Genomic DNA, 18,558 nt, shown 5'->3' on the forward strand with positions numbered 1-18,558 from the left:
TTACCGTTGCTTACCTTTTAACTAAAAGTGTCATATAAATTGTTGGAAACTTCACTGGTGAAAGTGTAAGTTTTGAGATTTGTTAATATTTAAGTATCATAATACTGTTTGTTTCCTATACATGAATAAATAAATAAATTATTACCAAAATATCATCATTTTGTTTTGTACTGACAGAACAACGTCTGTCGGTTCCGTTAGTATAACGAATGATATTAACGATCGTTTAATGCCGTTGTCATGTTTCTATACTGTTTAATGCAGCCATTTTTTTTAGAGTTCAATATCCAAAGGGTATAGACATTGAACTATAAATTTTATATACTTCTCATAAATATAGTCTTAAATGTTTTTAAACTTTTATCATCGCGGAACTTTAACATAGTAATTAGTATGATAGATACTCACAATATAATATGTTTGATTACTTGACGATTCATGCAACTGGATCGAAATATCGGCATCAAATTATTAAAATATATATCTTGAGAACCCGTCTTAATAATTACAAAATACAGTCTTCGCGATGTTTGGCTCACACTTGACAAAATTTAAAACATTTTACATGAAATTGACTTTTGACATTTGTACACGTAACTTTTATGTTATTTCCAAGAGAACAAGAAAATAAAAAATATCGACACACTTATGATAAAACAAGAATTCGACTCTTTATTAACTATACTTTTGAATCTGAGATTGTCTGTTAGTCCCGTGCCAGAGTTTAGTGAGACAACATCTCCTGACGATGCCTCGTGTAGAGGAAGAACACGTGTCGAATTGTTTAAAGACAAATATTGGCGGAATTAACACTAAAGAAAACTCAAAACATTGGGATGATTATGGATTTCCGCAAAGTAACGCCTACTTCAATAATTTTTTTTTACCAAATTATTGAAATATAATACCTATATCCTGAGTACCCGTCATAATAATTACAATGTTAAAGTTCCGCGATGAGAAAAGTTTAAAAACCGGACAAGTAATCACAAGCATATCATGTACAAAACCATATCTGAAACACGCTGCATCTTATGGTATTAGTATTATTCCGATCGGTTCAGCAGTTTTTGCAGTATTTAAGCCAAACCAAAAAAACCGACTCTGCATTTATTTTGTTAGTACCTATAGATTTAGAACGAACTATTCTTACACCATGCATGCATACGATTTAAGACTTGTCTTGTCTGTTCACATAACAGTTTATCTTTGAAACAAGTCTCGTGTTAGTAATTGGCATCCTGTTACACACATAATATCTACAGCGTTACACGAATCTCATTCTTTGACAGTTTAGTTAGTAAGATTATCGTTGACGCTGCAGAAATAACGAAAATTCCTTCCGTCATATCATTATCCTGATCACAAGAGGTTGAATCTTGAGATTGTATTACAATCGTTAATGGGATAATTGTTTCGTAACTATAAACCTACAATAAAATTCTAGGATTCATTTATACGTCTAGATATACTATGACGCTATGAAAACGTCGAAAAAAATTAAAACTTTAGATCTAACCTCTATTTTGAGCAATCCACGCACACTAACACAAATTACGAGTTTTAAGACGTAACTTGTCACGGACACTAAACTAAAATTCCTGGCCTGTTTTTATCGGGTGTATAACCGCAAGAGACTCTATCTAGTCGTATGAATTATCTAAGATTAAATTATGTCTTTACTACTGGAATATTAACAGGTTAAATTACAGATTCTTCAAACTTAAGTTTTCTTTCTATTTGTACATACATTTGAATTAATTTTAATTGACAGATATGTTAACTTTGGTTTCTTTGTTTCCGTTAGAACATTAAATAATTAAAAATTATTTTTGACACAAAAAAGTACGGTTATAAATTTTTTAACATTTATACCGTTATTATAAAATTCACAAAATAAAACTGAATTATCAAAAGCCATTACTGAAAATATGATGAAATAAATAAAATAGTGTTTTTAATCCCTCGGAAATACCAACTAATTGACAAATTTCTTTTTTATGGAAGAGGATGACAAATGGGCGTACACTTTACCTTATGTTAAGTGGTCACCGTAGACCACATTCTCCTGTCACACCAGAGGAGTTACAGGAGCATTGCCAAACTGTTAGGAAGGTGTACACGTTTTTGAAGGTGTAGAAAATTCATTATTAACCGCCTGTAGGAATGTAAGAACAATCTGATGATTCTATTGTTTTTCTTTATGACAATAAGGAACGAGACGAGCAGGACGTTCAGGGGGCCTACCATGAACTCTTATAGCGATTCAATTGACAACCTAAAGTGAAATGCTTTGCTATTTCGTACCACGACGTGATTAGAGCTATCTAATTGAGCTTGACGACAAATCAACTGATTAAATCGCAATGATGTCAATTGAATGTCAAAAATGATAAAAAGGCATAAAAGGCATAAAAGGCATTTATTTTCTCAAAATTGATTCCTTTAGAAATCTTTTTGATGTCATTTCTTATACTACTACCGCTTCGGAAACAAATGGCGCTCTGAGAGAGAAGAAGCGGCGCAAGAAACTCTCCCAGCATTCTTTTTTTATGCGCTCTTTTCAATAAAAATATACAATATTGTACAATCGCTATAAAATAATCACAATCTAGTCCCAGGCTGCCCGATCATTTAGATATTCAGCAGTGGAGTAATAGGATTTACGACAGAGCCATTTTTTTATAAAACATTTAAATTTATTTATAGATAATGCCTGAACAGTGGCTGGGACTTTATTGTAGAAGTATATACATTTACCCTTAAAGCTATTATGTATCTTATGAAGCCTACTAGAATTAGTTACAAGCAATCCCTTATTTTTAGTGTTATAATAATGAAAATCACTATTAAGAGCAAAAAGGTGACGATTTTTGTGAACATATATTAAATTTTCATAAATGTACTGACAATAAACAGTCATAATATTTATTTCTTTAAATTTTTCTTTGAGAGACTGTCTATAACCAAGCTGATATATAGCACGAACAGCTCTCTTTTGCAGAGCAAACACTATATCAATGTCAGCAGCATGACCCCATAGTAATATACCGTACGTCATGATGCTGTGAAAATAACTAAAGTACACTAATCTAGCGGTCGCAACATTCGTGTACTCTCTAATCTTTCTAACTGCATATGCCGCAGAGCTGAGTCTATCTGCTAGATGGGTAATATGTGGACCCCACTGAAGCTTTTTATCTAACGTGATACCCAAGAAGACCGTAGTGTCCACAAGTTCCAATCTCTGGTCATTTATAAGTACGTTGGCTTGTAGCTCCGCTGTGTTTGGTGTAATGAACCGTAAACACTTTGTTTTTTTACTGTTTAAGTGCAGATTATTCGTCTCAAACCAACGCACTATCTTTGAGAGTGCATTGCTTACCTCGTCATCAATATCCGCACGTCGCTTCACTTTAAAAATAAGTGAAGTATCATCAGCAAACAATACAATCTCATGGCTATCATCTACCACAAACGGTAGATCGTTAATATATATAAGAAACAAGAAAGGACCGAGAATAGAACCCTGTGGAACACCTATTCCCACAGGTTTACCCGAAGACCGTTTGCCATTTACATCGACTATCTGAACTCTTTCGCTTAAATATGATTTCAACAGATTTAGGACTCTATTTTTCTTTTTATATGCTTTTCTTTTTATATATAATGCTTTAGTTTTAGGAGTAAAGTTTCATGGTGGACGCAGTCAAATGCTTTTGACAAATCACAAAAAATGCCCAATGCATCCTGTGACTCTTCCCAGGCGTCAAAGATGTGCTCAATGAGTCTAGTACCCGCATTAATTGTTGATAAGCCCCTAGGGAAACCAAACTGATTTTTGTTCATTAATTTACAAAAATGCATTTGTTGAAGCAAAAGTTTTTCAAAAGTTTTACTAAAAACAGGCAGCACTGAAATAGGACTGAAATTAGCAGGGTCAAAAGAACTGCCCGATTTAAACAAAGGTATAACTTTGCTGTATTTCATGAGGTCAGGGAGCACACCCTCATCTATGCATTCATTAAATATTATTGCTAATTCAGGTGCTATAATGTCAAGTATGTATTTAACAATATTAGTCGAATGGCCCCATATGTCTTTTGTATTTTTTAGGTTAATTAATTTGAAGATTTTTATTATATCGCTACCTGTAACATACTTAAATTTCAAATCAGTAGAAGATACTGGTACGTGTAATTTAAGCATATCATATGCTGCTTTTGGCGAAGAGTTAAGGTATTTGGTCGTGACAATCGGGATTTCGGAGAAGTATTTATCAAATTCATTTGCAATTTCATAACAACATACATGATATCAACTGAATCGCAAACTGATTTAGTTCGTTCATTCATTCGTACCATGAGGTGTTATTTCAACTTAAACTGGATAGCTTATTTGTCAAAGTGACCGATTAGAAAAAAGTTGCTACTTCCTTAGAGGAAAGTGAATCGTGTTGTTAATAACTTTAAAAAATAGTGAAAACATAGAAAAGAAAAATTTTGTTAATTAAAGATGAGATGAGAATACTTTATTGGACTTTTTTGTAAAACAAAATACTGAAAATAAATACCAAAAATGAAAATACTAAAGACGAGGCAGTAAGGGCCCGGGCTATAGCCTGTTCGCAAGAACGAAATAAAAAAATGTACTCTGTGGTCCTGTCAAATCAAACCTTAATGGAGGTGCGTTCATAACTCGTTATTTTTACGAAAACACATAAGCAAACATTTAATTTGTAATTCAAAGAACTATATTTGTTTATATTACTATTATTTAATAAGTATAAAAAATGGCTTAATGGTTTATAATTTTACGCAATTGCGCAATTTTAAAATGTATTTTTAGTATTTTCTACGCAAAAAAACCGCTAAAATCATATCATTTTAGGTTTCGAAACGCAATTTTATTTCGTTTATTCTTCATAAGCGATCAAAACGCCATTCAGTAAAAGGCACTTCATGGTACGAATTTTAGTGATTCAGTTTGGGTACCTAAACTGAACTGCATCGGATTCGTATCGCTTATTAAAAGTTGATGGTAGGCCCTCAGGTGATGGTAATTGAAACGCCAAACGCGTACAATGCAGTACCGTTCAGGATTCTTGAAAAACCCTTAAAGTCTGAGTGGCACTACAATTGCGCTCGTCACGTTGAGACATAAGATGTTAAGTCTCATTTGCCTAGTAATTTCACTAGCTATGGTGCCCTTCAGACCGAAACACAGTAATGTTTACACATTATTGCTTCACGGCAGAAATAGGTGCCGTTGTGGTACCCATAATCTAGCCGCCATCCTGTGCAAAGGAGCCTGCAACTGATCATTCTATGTTTAATTATCAAATTAAGATTGCTGGGCCACCACCGATTTTAATTTTAACATTTTATGCGTAAACTAATCACTATAAATTAATATACAGAAAACCATTAGAACGTGAGCAGAAATGGATTGTGGAAAACTGTCGAACGAATCCAATAAAACATTTAGGTCCGCGGAAGGACCTCTACGAAGTCTGGATGGAACCAAGATTGCATGCACGACCTTCAGTATCCTCGTCGGCATGGTCCTCCCGTGCCGCGTCCTCGGCGTTCCAAACTGACCTGGAAATGGAAGATGTGAGTTGAAAATCAGAATTAATAATTTTAGAATTAACCAGTGGGAGATTCCATTACACAGGATGCAGGCTGGATTATGGGTACCACAACGGCGCCTTTTTCTGCCGTGAAGCAGTAATATGTAAGTAGGGTTGGACTTAGTATCCCTTAGCACGAATTTGGATGTAAAAAATATTGTAGTTGATAGAGCTTTTGTCCACGATTACAATGATACTACTCTTATTAAAAGGTAATGCACCGATTTCAAGAAAATCTCAAAAAATAATCTTACCTAAAACAGGTAAATCACGTAAATAAATATCCCATAGCACGAATTTGGTTGTAAAAAATATTGTAGTTGATAAAGCTTTAGTCCACAATTATAATGATACCACTCTTATTACAAGGTAATGCACCGTTTCCAAAAAAATAACGAAAACAATTCTTACCTAAAACAGATAAATCACGTAAATAAACACTGGATGAGCGCTGCCATCGCGGCAGGAGGCTAAAAACTGTCATAAAATGATTTTGGTTTCTTAGTAAAATATAAGTACAGGCAAAGCTCATACAGCCATAAATTAGTAAAAGTAATAAATCCCCAAAGCTCTATCAACTGCAATTCATTCAAATTGGTTAGGTTAGGTTATGTTAGGACAGTTAAAACAACGCACAAGCCGAGCGTAGCGTGAAACCAAAATCATTTTATGACAGTTTCTAGCCTCCCGCCGCGATGTCAGTAGTGTTTATTTACGTGATTTATCTGTTTTAGGTTAGAATTGTTTTCCTTATTTTCTCGAAAACGGTGCATTACCTTGTAATAAGAGTGGTATCATTGTAATCGTGGACTAAAGCTCTATCAACTACAATATTTTTTACATCCAAATTCGTGCTAAGGGATACTAAGTTTTAACTTGTAAGTATTATTGTGTTTCAGTCTGAAGGGCGCCGTAGCTAGTGAAATTACTTGGCAAATGAGACTTAACAACTCATATCTCAAGGTAACTAGCGCAATTATAGTGCCGCTCAGAAATTTTGGGGTTTGCAAGAATCCTGAGCGGCACCGCATTGCAATGGGCAGGGCGTATCAATTTCCATCAGCTGAACGTCCTGCTCGTCTCATCATATAAAAAAATCATAGATTTTTCTTTCTAATGGAATAGAAGACCAAAGGAGTTCCCAGATCACCTAATGATATATGCTGTCCAACAACATCTAGGAATCATATTTGATGATGCAGTTTTTTGTGATGGCCAATTTATATCGACCTGAAAGTACCACATAGTAAAGGTCACAGAGTTTCTTTGCTCTTAACGATTGCACTATCAATGAACGCCACACACCCTGATGACGAGGATGGTGAGCTTGTTGCCACTTCTTATCCATAAAGCTCATTTTTTCCGGATCGGTTGTAATTTCTACATTCTTATGTGTCATTTTGACCAAATTGAATAAATTATTTTTCTCATTCCATCTTTATTCTTTGATATCTGATACTTTACACCAGTTGAGAAATAGGGAGCATTACTTCGTGCTTTTTGTCCTGTGCCAAGCTTTGCCTTACAGCTATAATAATTGGCAATCACTGGATATTTAGAGACCCAGTAATCTGATAGTTGGTGAGGTATTGGGTTATTATTTTTGAAGATGCATTGAGATATTGTCCATAGACAATAACAATAAGGCTAAGACGACTTAGTAAGTCTTTTATGGGGCGATATGTGCTATATGGCTTATATGCTTTTACAACAAGATCCCACAAAATGTTCAAAACAAAAGTATTACGATATTCAAAAGATTTTTTAAAAAACGTTTGTGTGGTAAATGTTTCTATAACATAAATGATTCCACAGATTGGGAATGGAGCGACCGCCCTCAGGCTATTAGTTTGTTGCGCCCATTCTTCTCAGGTCTGAGGCATTCTTTTTGGAATGAGGTTTTTGACTTTCAATAAGTGATATCATATGCTATTTTGAATGAAAAAAATTGAATTTGAATTTCAATATCTCTGTAGCAATAATACGACATTGGGTTTCTTTAGAGGTTTAATCACAAACATAAGTTCTGAATGTATACAGAGAGTATGTTTGAGGGTTCAAATGATTGTTAATTATTGAGGGATCTACACGGGCCCTCTACAGAAGATACAACCTGTATCTTCTTCTGGCACCCTTGGACAATTCCCTCAGAGACCCCAGCATGGTCCGTGTGTATGGCATCACCAGTATAGTCAACAGCCTAGTCAAACTGTGTTGAACTGAAACAGTGATGACGATACAAAACAGCGTTCGTGAAAACTAACACTTATAGGCTGGTTCATGGTCTCGAGCACAAATTGTTTGTACGTTTGTACTTGCATGCTGTGCATAGTGATCCACTTGCATAAATTTTGGAGAAGTTCTTAGATTTTTTTTCGGTTTATGATAAATTTACCAGCTCCTTTGTACAGGGTGCCGGCTAGATAATGGGTACCACTACGGCGCCTATTTATGCCGTGAACCATTAATGTGTAAGCATTATTGTGTTTCGGTCTGAAGGGCGCCATAGCTAGTGAAATTACTGGCTAAACGAATGAATTACTGGTAAAATAAATAAGCTTCTACAATTTTTTTAATGATTTTTAGGATTCAATACATCTTTAAGTTACGATGAAGGTGACTTGTATCGTCTTATGTACCAGGGGGCAAATTACAATACCTATGCGTACCTTATTCTGAAAGTTTCCATAGAATAGAATTTTTTCATGGGATCTTTATGAAAACAAACTATAGCATGGGATTAGAATGTACTGCTGCCCAGCTAATACGAATCCTGGTCAATCTATTCTACTACTATTCTACTTCGCACACACGGCATCAATATTTAACCGGTTATAAAAATAATGATTAATTAATAAAATTGTTTTGATATGTTGTGATATTTCTCTATTTTGCTTATCAATAGACCCAGAAGATTTAAATAAGTTTTTATATTCCAGAGTATTCACGAAAAACGAAGGTTATGCCATCACAAGTCTTCTGGCAGTTCGACAATTCAACGTATAACGTTTATGGAAACGCCTCGAAGTTCAAAGAAATATAACGATTAGTGAAGATTATAGAAATATTTATGCCGACAAGATATTTTACTTTATAAAGTATTCTAAAAATATGATTTTAAACTTTACTCCTACCGATCTTAAACATCATAACACAACACATCAGCATCATCATCATCAGCCGGAAGACGTCCACCGCTGTACAAAGACCTCTTCTAATGATCTTCATGACGATCTAGCACTACCCTCATCCAATTTACTACGGCGATCTTGACCAGATCGTCAGTGTATCTTGTGAGGGGCCCAATACCACAACATTTCCCAATTTCCTTTTTAAGTATGTTAAACGTTTGATTAAATTTTTTTATGACAATAAGGGACGAGACGAGCAGGACGTTCAGCTGATGGTGATTGATACCTGCCCATTACAATACAGTCCCACTCAGGATTCTTAAAAAATCCAAGAATTCTAAGCGGCACTACAACTGCGCTCGTCACCTTGAGACATAAGATGTTAAGTCTCATTTGCCCAGTAATTTTACTAGCTACGGTGCCCTCCAGACCGAAACGCAATAATGCTTTCACATTTCTGCTTCACTGCAGGAATTGGCGCCGTTATGGTACCCATAATCTAGTCGGCATCCTGTGTAAAGGAGCCAACTGGAGCCACTGGTGCAAAGGGGCCTACCAATGTGAGAAATATGAAATACGAGAACATTTTATTCATAGTACAGTATTAAAATGTTTGAAAATTATTATGTACTTACTTTCAATTAGTTGAAAGACTAAAATATACTTACTAGAATATAGACAACCTGACAGCCCGATAATTCGTGACCAATTTTGACTTGTCAATGTGTGAGTTCGCTAGCAGTATTCGAAATACTAAGAAGCTAATCCCATGCGTGACTGACTGTTTTTTTTTACTGATACACCAACAGCATTACATACAAAACATAACAATAATCATGGTCATATACATAATCTGGTATGAATGCTAGTTACTGGTGCATACATCACTCTCATTGGAAGACATTAAATTAAGTACAAATTAAGTTCAACCTACAATTTTGACAAAGAGCTGAAGGAAATTATTAAAATAATAAAAAAAAGAAATATAGTTGCATGAATATCATAGCAACTTAATATAAAATATTATCTATTAATGAACGGTGCGGTTAGTTTTTTTTTCAGACTTGTCACAGAGTCATGAAAAATATCAAAATCTTTTATGGACGCGGAAAATGGATTGTACTCAGAACACATCCATGATAATGTACATGGTTTATGAGCATTTGTTCTGCTTACAACTTGTCTAAATAGTCTAATAATAAGTCGTTTCAGTTGAACGTAGGGTTTAAATTCTCTTTGGTTTCAGTGACAGTAACAATTCAAATTCAAATTCAAATATTTTTATTCAAAATAGGATTTATAATCACTTATTGAACGTCAAAATCTACCACCCATTCAAAAGAGACTGCCTCAGACCTGAGAGGAATGGGCGCAAGAAACTCAGCGGGCTTTTTTTATATAAAATATGGATTACAATGTAATATCGTACAATAAACATTAATAATTAAAGAGCCTGAGGGTGTTCGCTTTAATCCCAGTCCGTGGTGTCATTAAGAAAATCATTTATGCTATAATAACCTTTCCCACACAAACGTTTTTTAACAATTGTTTTAAATTTCGTAACACATTTGTTTTGTACATTTTCTGGGATCATATTGTAGAAGCATATACATCGCCCAACAAAAGACTTACTAACTCGACCCAACCGAGTAGTAGGCATAACAACTTTATGTTTGTTCCTCGTGTTAACATTATGAATGTCACAGTTTCTAGAAAATTCCTCAATGTGCTTATGAACATACAAAACATTATCAAAAATGTATTGAGAAGCAACAGTCAAAATGTTTATTTCTTTAAATTTTTCTCTTAATGATTCTTTAGGACCTAGGTTATAAATCGAGCGAATAGCCCTCTTCTGCAGCACAAAGATAGTATTAATATCGGCCGCACTGTATAACAATATACCATAGGACATAATACTATGAAAATAACTAAAGTATACTAATCTCGCCGTATCTATGTCAGTTAACCGTCTGATTTTCTTAACCGCATATGCTGCAGAACTAAGCCTATTCGCCAATCCTTCAATATGGGGGCCCCACTGCAATTTGGAATCAAGAGTAATGCCAAGAAATATAGCAGATTCCTCTGGTTTTACCACCTCTCCATTTAATAAAATATTCGCATCTACATTTTTGACATTTGGCGCGGTGAATTTAATATATTTGCTTTTATGATTATTTAACAATAAGTTATTGGCGCTAAATCAGTACACGATGTCAAATAGAGCATTGTTTACTTCGTCATATAAAACTTGGCTTCGTTTCACTTTGAATATAAGTGAAGTGTCATCCGCAAACAATACCACCTTGTGTTTTTTTTTCGTAGATTCTACTAATAGATTCGCTTTCCTATATATTATGTTATTGTATCTACGTTGCAGATGTTCTCTCTTGAACATTTTGTTTGTCTATGGTTTTAACTATATATTACTTTGTTGACTTGAAGTAGTACATACTGAAAGATTCTGACTTATGAAAACAAAAATAAATACCCATTAGAAAATTTTGATAATTGAACTCCTTGGATGTGTATTCACCCCGCAATATAAAATATGAATGAGACAAAGCTCGACTATGTAACGTTTTAAATAATGGGATATCCTGAAGTGTCCGTTTTACAAATAATATATGACTATACTCTGTAGGTAATTTAACATATTTTAAACGTTTTTTCATTGCTGATGGTGCTGGTGCTAATCATGAATGGACACAAAACAATGTACTTTTGTTAAGCTCATACCGACGTTTGATTTTTTCTTTGCGATATTATTTGAAAACTGTGTCGGAAAAACAGTAATTTTACGGAACAAAGTTTTCGCAATAGGTATATTTTTATTTTGTTTTTGCTCTGGCTAAAGTAAAGCAGCCTATAGAAGAATCAATTGTTCGTAACTCGAGCATTTGAGTGTTAAGTTAGTTAAGTTAGTGCTATAGAGAGCGTTCGGCGCTGTTTCGCCGCGAACAGCGCTGTTCGCCGTCGAATGCGGCGGAGCAGCTCTTTACAGGGATGGTTCGCGACTCCTTGTCGACAAGTTGCGACCTGTATTGATCCTGCATTGATTTGACGTAATCATTATGCACGCAAAGATTAAAGAGTGCAGACGAGATTTAAAGTTCCGTACGCGGCTGATAGAAGCAGAGCTGTATAAGTGTGACCAAAATCGTTCAGCGAATCGCGAATGGAGCTGAATAAGTGCGCGTAGTCCCTAAAGTGACACGAAAATCTGGGTTGTTTTTATCCAAGAAGATAGAGTGAAAAAGGGCGAACGTAGCATGAAGCTCATAGTGCCGCGAGAAAGTAGAACATCTTCCCTACTAGCTTTGTATCGTACAGGATTAGCGCGCGGCGGCGAGTAAGTAGGATCGTGTGTAGCACGCTAACCACTACAGTCACACTCACACTTGAAAATTGTCTGAAGCAAAACTCTGCTTCCACGTCTATTAGGCAGAAAAAATTTTCAGTAAACAGCGTCACGCAATGACAAAGTGATCAGTGATAAACTGTTCAAATAACAGCATAGCCAAACTTAAAAAGGATGGAGTGCCGTATTTCAGGTAAGTGCCCGTTTAAATCATTTTGCTAAATAATTACATTTTAATTGCTAAAACACAATGTACACAAAACTGATTATAATTTTTTTTAAGCCACAACCTGAGAGTTGAACAAAGCATACAAGATTTTATAAATGATACGTCACTCGAACGATTGGCTCAGTTGGAAAGAGCGCTCGCACGGAACGCGAGAGGTCGCGGGTTCGAGTACCGCATCATTCATAAAAAAATTTTTTGAGTTTTATTTGTGTTATCCCAGAAGTGAGGGTTATAACATTAAAAACATAACAAATTGTTTAAAACACAATGTTCTTGCGTCGTGTTCGAATCCGAGCTTCTAATAAGCGTATACGATATTTATTTGTTACTTATAAAGTGATATATATTAAATTTGTAACCAGAAGTATGAACGATGCGGGTCTCGAACCCAGCTTCGAGGCAACGAACGGTTAGCACAGTTGCTAAGGGCGCTCGGATGGAACCCGAGAGGACGCGGGTTCGAGTGAACACAAAGGAAAATATATTAGTATTAGGTAATTGGCTTAAAAATGATGAATTTAAAAAAATAATATTTTCCTTTTCATAATATTACTGCTTTTTAGCGAATTGCAAAAACATTTTTAGTATCTTACGCATTATTTTGAGGGTCATACATTATAATATAATTACATGCTTTTCATTATTATGTTTAATTCACTTACATCATCATCAATCATCTATTGAGTTAGACATTAAGACATTATCTCATACGATTTAATTCCGTGAGGGGTATAGTCATACCAACTTATCGGAGAAGTGGCAAAAATAGGAACTACGGTCGGTATGTTGAAATGTCATTCGACCAGGGGTGGGACAGTCGGCTCATCAAACTTAGCCCCACAAAAAATTCAATATCGCATATCGTTAGTTCGTACTTTGCTCTTAATTGTTCGCTATAAATAATTGTTTGTTCTTTTGTTGTTTATTTAAAAACAATTAATTAAAACATACCCTTTAGTTAGCCCCCGCCCCCTGTTAATGGGGGGAAACGCCTACTATTTGGTTCTGGCACTCGCCGGCCGCTGCCGCGGCACGATACGCTCGGCTCGTGCGTTGTTTTAACTGTTCTAACATAACCTAACCTAACCAATTTTAATGAATTGCAATTTTTTTTTTAATAAATAAATCAAGAAGAAATGGCGAAGTAACGATGTAATAAAAAACGTTTTCAGAAAACTGTAGTGCCATCTGTTAGTTGGCCCCAAAATTAAAGCTTAGTCAGCTGTCACTCGCTTTGAAACCTGCCCACTGGTCATAAAATGGCGGCTACTTCTAGCGTTGGCGCATGTATGTAGCTCTCGTGTTCCATTTTGCATATTTTTGGTATTGAAATCGAAGTGTAAGTGCGTCGATTCGAGCCTTGTGTTCCTCCGCCTTGCTGTTGCGAATTCACTCCAAAAATCTCCTTATTCTGTGAATTTCTACTTTTTGTGATAGAGACACTTTTGTTTGTGGAATTTATGAACTTTCAACTTTGGTGTAATGCCGAGACGTTGTGCTTTCGGTTGTGCGCTCCATGGTAAGTAAATTGTTCTCTTAAATCTTAACAGTATAGTTTATTGACTAATCTAGTGATAAATAAAGTATCATATAAGGTTGGTTCTACTCTCAGGTTCTACTACCGGTCCGTGGATTGAATTGGCAATCATGGTTAAAACTATTATAAACATACCGGTTTTCTTTATCTTGCCCCAAAGATTAAACTCCAATCCCTCAAATCACCTTATGTCAGACTTCAGACTCCCCCTGACTTATATGGTTTAACACACTTACAGTGCCACAAGGGTCTTTTGGCACGTGGCCAAACGTCATTTTGGCAGTTCGTGTCACTGTTATTTACTCCTCAGGTTTGCTCGAACATTTTTGTGTTTTTTTGTGAAAATATTGAATTTTAACATGCCGAAAGTGATGTCAGAGAGGTATTGCTAAAGGTAAAAGAGTTTTTCTTAAAAGAAAAACAAGCTACAGCTCCGATTATTCCATTTGAAAAGGTAAATGATCGAGTCGCCGCTGCTACAGGTTAGTGCTGCCAACATTCTACATTATTGGTTTGGCTAAAATATTTAAAATATTATAGGAATAAAAATCATTGTCATGTCAGATCTTCCTACTTATTTTCAGGCATATCACTGCGCACAGTGACAAGAATTATAGGGGAAAGGAAGATTGGCCGAAGCTTCATCAAGTAAAATTGTTACACCAGGGAAGAACAGGAAAAAAAGGAAAGACAAAATATTGATGGATGATTTTGATATAGGTGTTTTGCGGCGTAAAATCCATGAATTTTATACTATGAAAAAGGAAATTCCTACAGTGAATAAATTATATTGTGCTCTTAAGGAAGACATTGGATTTAAAGGCAGTCGAGAAATTCTCAGACAACACATTAAAAAGATTGGTTTCCGATTCAAGAAGTCAAAAAGTAATAGAAAGGTTTTGATTGAAAGAAATGATATATCTGCTTGGCGAGCTAAATACCTGCAGGTATTATATTTTTAGTTATCTTGAACCTTAATAACTTGTGTATGTATGTAACAGAACGATTGTCTTCTATGTTTCAGGTTTTAAAGGACAATGATGAGACACATAAACTTCCAGTTGTGTACTTAGAGACATACATTCAGTCTGGTCTAACTTTTGGAATGTTGAAATGTTGGCAGAATGATGATGGCACAGGTATTTTACATCATAATGTCCAACGCCAGTAAGACAAAGTGGTCCATTAGCAATAAACAACTCATAGCCTGCCATTTATTTTCTTCCGAATCTTGTTTGTTTGTTATAGTTTATGAATTCATTTATTCACAGATGGTGTACTGAATCCTATATCTAAAGGGCAAAGGCTTATAATAGTCCATGCTGGCGGTGAGCAAGGCTTTGTGGAGAATGCCTGCTTGGTGTTTAAATCACAAACAAAAAGTGGAGATCATCATGATGACATGAATCACTCAAATTTCAAAAAATGGGTTACTGAAAAGTTAGCACCCAATTTAAACCAACCGAGTCTTATTGTGATGGATAATGCTCCATATCACAATACAAGCATAAACAAAGCACCTAACACAAATTCAAGAAAGGGAGTAATACAGGAATGGTTATCAAGAAATCATATTGAATATTCACCACAATATACAATACCACAATTATTGGAAATTGTAAAAAGAAATAAGCCGGAACCTGTTTATGCTATTGACGCCATTTTAAAAGGATTAGGCCACAAGGTATTTTACTAATATATTGTCACCTAATATAATATTAACTAATATAATATTAACTAATATATTTTTATTTAATCTCCGGAATCGAATGATAACAGTTTGGTATTTTTAAGTCCTTTAGGATACAAGAATACTTGATGCAATAAAAAGGTATTCCTAACTGTTAAACAGCTAACCGACTTTCCTAACCTATACCATTTTACCAATTATACCTTGTATTTATTTGCAGGTATTGCGTTTACCTCCATATCATTGTGATCTCAACCCCATTGAAATGGTCTGGGCTTCAATGAAACGCAAAGTGGCTATGGTGAACATTAGGAAACTGGCTAATGAAATGCCAAGTATGGTAATGAATGCATTTAATGCTATTACTGTTGAGGAGTGGCGCAATTATTGTTCGCACGTCAAAGAAATACAAAAAGAGTATCACATAAGGGACGCGTATTTGGACGTACCGTTCATCATAGACTTAGCCTCTGATAGTGAAGAAAGCAGCGATAGTGAAGACGAAGACGAAGAATTGGACGATATTCGACCACTTAATATTGTACACCTTGATCATAATTATAATAAAATTATTTGAAACATTTTTCTTTTTTGCCACCATATGCTTACGTTTGATGAATGATAAGTATATACATGTAAACTTTTATAGTTTACCATTTCCTTAAGTTCTAACAGTTAAAAAAACTTATAATTCTACTCATCCTATTATCTGATATGTTCATTAGGCACTAAAATTTCGGGATGGATACATATTATGCATGTTCTCAGTTTAAAATTAAGACTACCTATAGTATCTCTTTCAATTGGACCCTAAATTAGGCAATTTTTATTCACCGGTAACCCCAATTTCACTGTAGCGCCCTCCTGTCAATGTCACTCACGCGCCAAAAGACCCTTGTGGCACTGTAATAATAATTGACAGCTGTGCTGGCTTCTGAGACCGTTTTTATCAAGAGAAAGTCAATATATGAGTCCAAAATCTAATACTAGCCCAATGGTCATAGCACTAGGTTATCACAATTTGTCTGATGGCTTTAATAGTCACTCAAGTCCCCTAATTTAACACATATTGAGTTAATATTCGATTCTATTCCTTATTCTGTCAGATTTAGTCACACCACTAAGAATCTTTGTTGAATTGATGGTTTTTTTGAAGGTATATTGTATCATTCTCGAAACACCTGATTTTCTTACACAGTTGTGATTACAAAATTCAATGGTTGCATTTCTAGCTGAAACTGGTTCATTATCAGTGTAAATCATTAAATTGATAAAACATAATCTTTACATATTCACATTAATTTTCAGGACAAGTTCAGAGTCAAGTAATCTTAGGACAAGCGTCGTCCACACAGCATTTACTGCCTACAATAATACAGCAAGACTGTTCAGGTAAATAATTTTTAAAACTTATTTACTTAGTTACTTTATTTACTTAGATTTTTGTAATGGCCCATCATTTATTTTGTAGTATGTGAGTCAGCAAAGTTAGGGAGTAGCACACCTGATGATGGCGGGCTTTGATGTAATATTACAACACACATAAGAAATTAGAAAGGTCTTTATTTAACAAACATTAACCATAAATGTGACAGTAATTTTATAACAGCAGATTAATGCATGACATGACATAAGACTATTTAGCCAAATGTCTTTTTGGATGAAGGCTGCATTGGTACCTGATAGGATTGAGAATAGCTAATGTCCGTGTGGGAATTAAATTTTGAATATATTTTTATTCATTACTAGCTGACCCGACAGACGCCGTGCTGTACATATTAAATTTTTCTTCTTTATCAAAACCTTTACTGGACTTCCACAAGAAATTCAAGACCAAAATTATTAGCCAAATCGATCCAGCCATTCTCGAGTTTTAGCAAGACTGACGAACAGCAATTCATTTATATATATACTTTAAGACTGAATCTACTATACAATTTGTAAATGAAACATTCTTTCACACATCTAATGGCTCCACAGCGCACAAAGATCAAGCATCTTCAAGCAGAAATATCGTGCTTGCAAAAAAGGACAATCTTTCAAAGCAAGCTTAAAAGGTGCTGAAGATTTGTCCAGCAGCAATGTATTTCAACATTTTGCTATGAAATTTAAGAAACCAGCTCGATTATTTTTAAGTATGCAGTTGCAAGCATCAAAAAACCCAAATATGATAGAAATAACAATGATTATATAAAAGCAAAAGAATACAACAATAAAAAATGGTTATGTTATCCAAATCAAGAATTAGAAAATTGCTTCCATGACATTCAAAATATAATAACTGGGTTCTTAAAAACAGATATACCCAAAAAAATATAAAAAAGCATATTATATTAATAGCAGGTGTGATGGTAGATTATCCTTTTAACTGCACCACACATACAGAAAAGTTAAAATAATATTTTAATAACACAACTATAAATGTTATTTTGTATAGTTGGTGCAGATCGATCAATCGAATTTTGTCCGGAAAATTTACATATGTGGGTGAAGACGAAACAAAAACAGCTACCCAACAATATTATGATAAACATAAACATTATAAAAATAAAAAATAATATGCAAACATTGCTTTTTATTTCTCCCATCCAATTACCTCAATTACTCATACCAACACTACTAAATCCTATCCTTTATGTTCTATGTTGTGGCAAAATTAAATAACTAACTCTACGCGCAATTTAACATGGTAAAAAATTGCAATACCTACATTTAAAAGGTGAGTTAGGTATTTAATTGTGTCACAACATTAAAAATTAATTTTATAATTTCGAGCTTATATATAGTTATTTTCGGAGCCAATCTTCAGATGGCGCTAGTCTTCAAATAGACAGCGTAGAGAGGGCTCTCTTTTCCCTATATATTATTATACTCTTTGCATTCGACTGTCAGTGTCTACTACTTTCGAGTGTTCCGTGTGTTTTATTGCGATACTTCTGAATATTAAGCGTTAAATATGCCCCGAGTTTTGTGCA

At 34.7% G+C, this 18,558-nt stretch overlaps 2 protein-coding genes across 3 annotated transcripts in view; both read left to right on the forward strand.

Moving 5' to 3' along the window:
• LOC126975091 (MORN repeat-containing protein 5-like) overlaps positions 1-8,727 on the forward strand; it is a 39,660-nt gene extending 30,933 nt beyond the window's left edge. For both annotated transcript variants that reach the window (XM_050822901.1, XM_050822902.1), the window contains exons 7-8: positions 5,420-5,615; positions 8,572-8,727. In XM_050822901.1, the coding sequence (XP_050678858.1) occupies positions 5,420-5,615; positions 8,572-8,682 (307 nt within the window). In that variant the 3' untranslated portion in view covers positions 8,683-8,727. The remainder of the gene's footprint in view (positions 1-5,419; positions 5,616-8,571) is intronic.
• Positions 8,728-14,324: 5,597 nt separating this feature from the next.
• Positions 14,325-17,325, forward strand: LOC126975076 (uncharacterized). The gene is made up of 6 exons (XM_050822886.1): positions 14,325-14,375; positions 14,478-14,840; positions 14,918-15,032; positions 15,165-15,577; positions 15,804-15,923; positions 16,892-17,325. Exons 2-6 carry the CDS (start codon positions 14,595-14,597, stop codon positions 16,910-16,912), a joined length of 915 nt encoding a protein of 304 aa, XP_050678843.1. The 5' UTR covers positions 14,325-14,375; positions 14,478-14,594; the 3' UTR covers positions 16,913-17,325.
• The last annotated feature ends 1,233 nt before the right edge of the window (positions 17,326-18,558 follow it).

This window comes from Leptidea sinapis, chromosome 34, assembly GCF_905404315.1.
Source record: "Leptidea sinapis chromosome 34, ilLepSina1.1, whole genome shotgun sequence".
NCBI lineage: Eukaryota > Metazoa > Arthropoda > Insecta > Lepidoptera > Pieridae > Leptidea > Leptidea sinapis.

Bases quoted from the DNA above. Each gene is read 5' to 3' on its own strand.
- LOC126975076 (XM_050822886.1), top strand. From the start codon at position 14,595: ATGGATGATTTTGATATAGGTGTTTTGCGGCGTAAAATCCATGAATTT. The intron at 15,033-15,164 runs GTATTTTACATC...ATTTATTCACAG, and splicing joins GCAGAATGATGATGGCACAG to ATGGTGTACTGAATCCTATA. The intron at 15,578-15,803 runs GTATTTTACTAA...ATTTATTTGCAG, and splicing joins TAAAAGGATTAGGCCACAAG to GTATTGCGTTTACCTCCATA.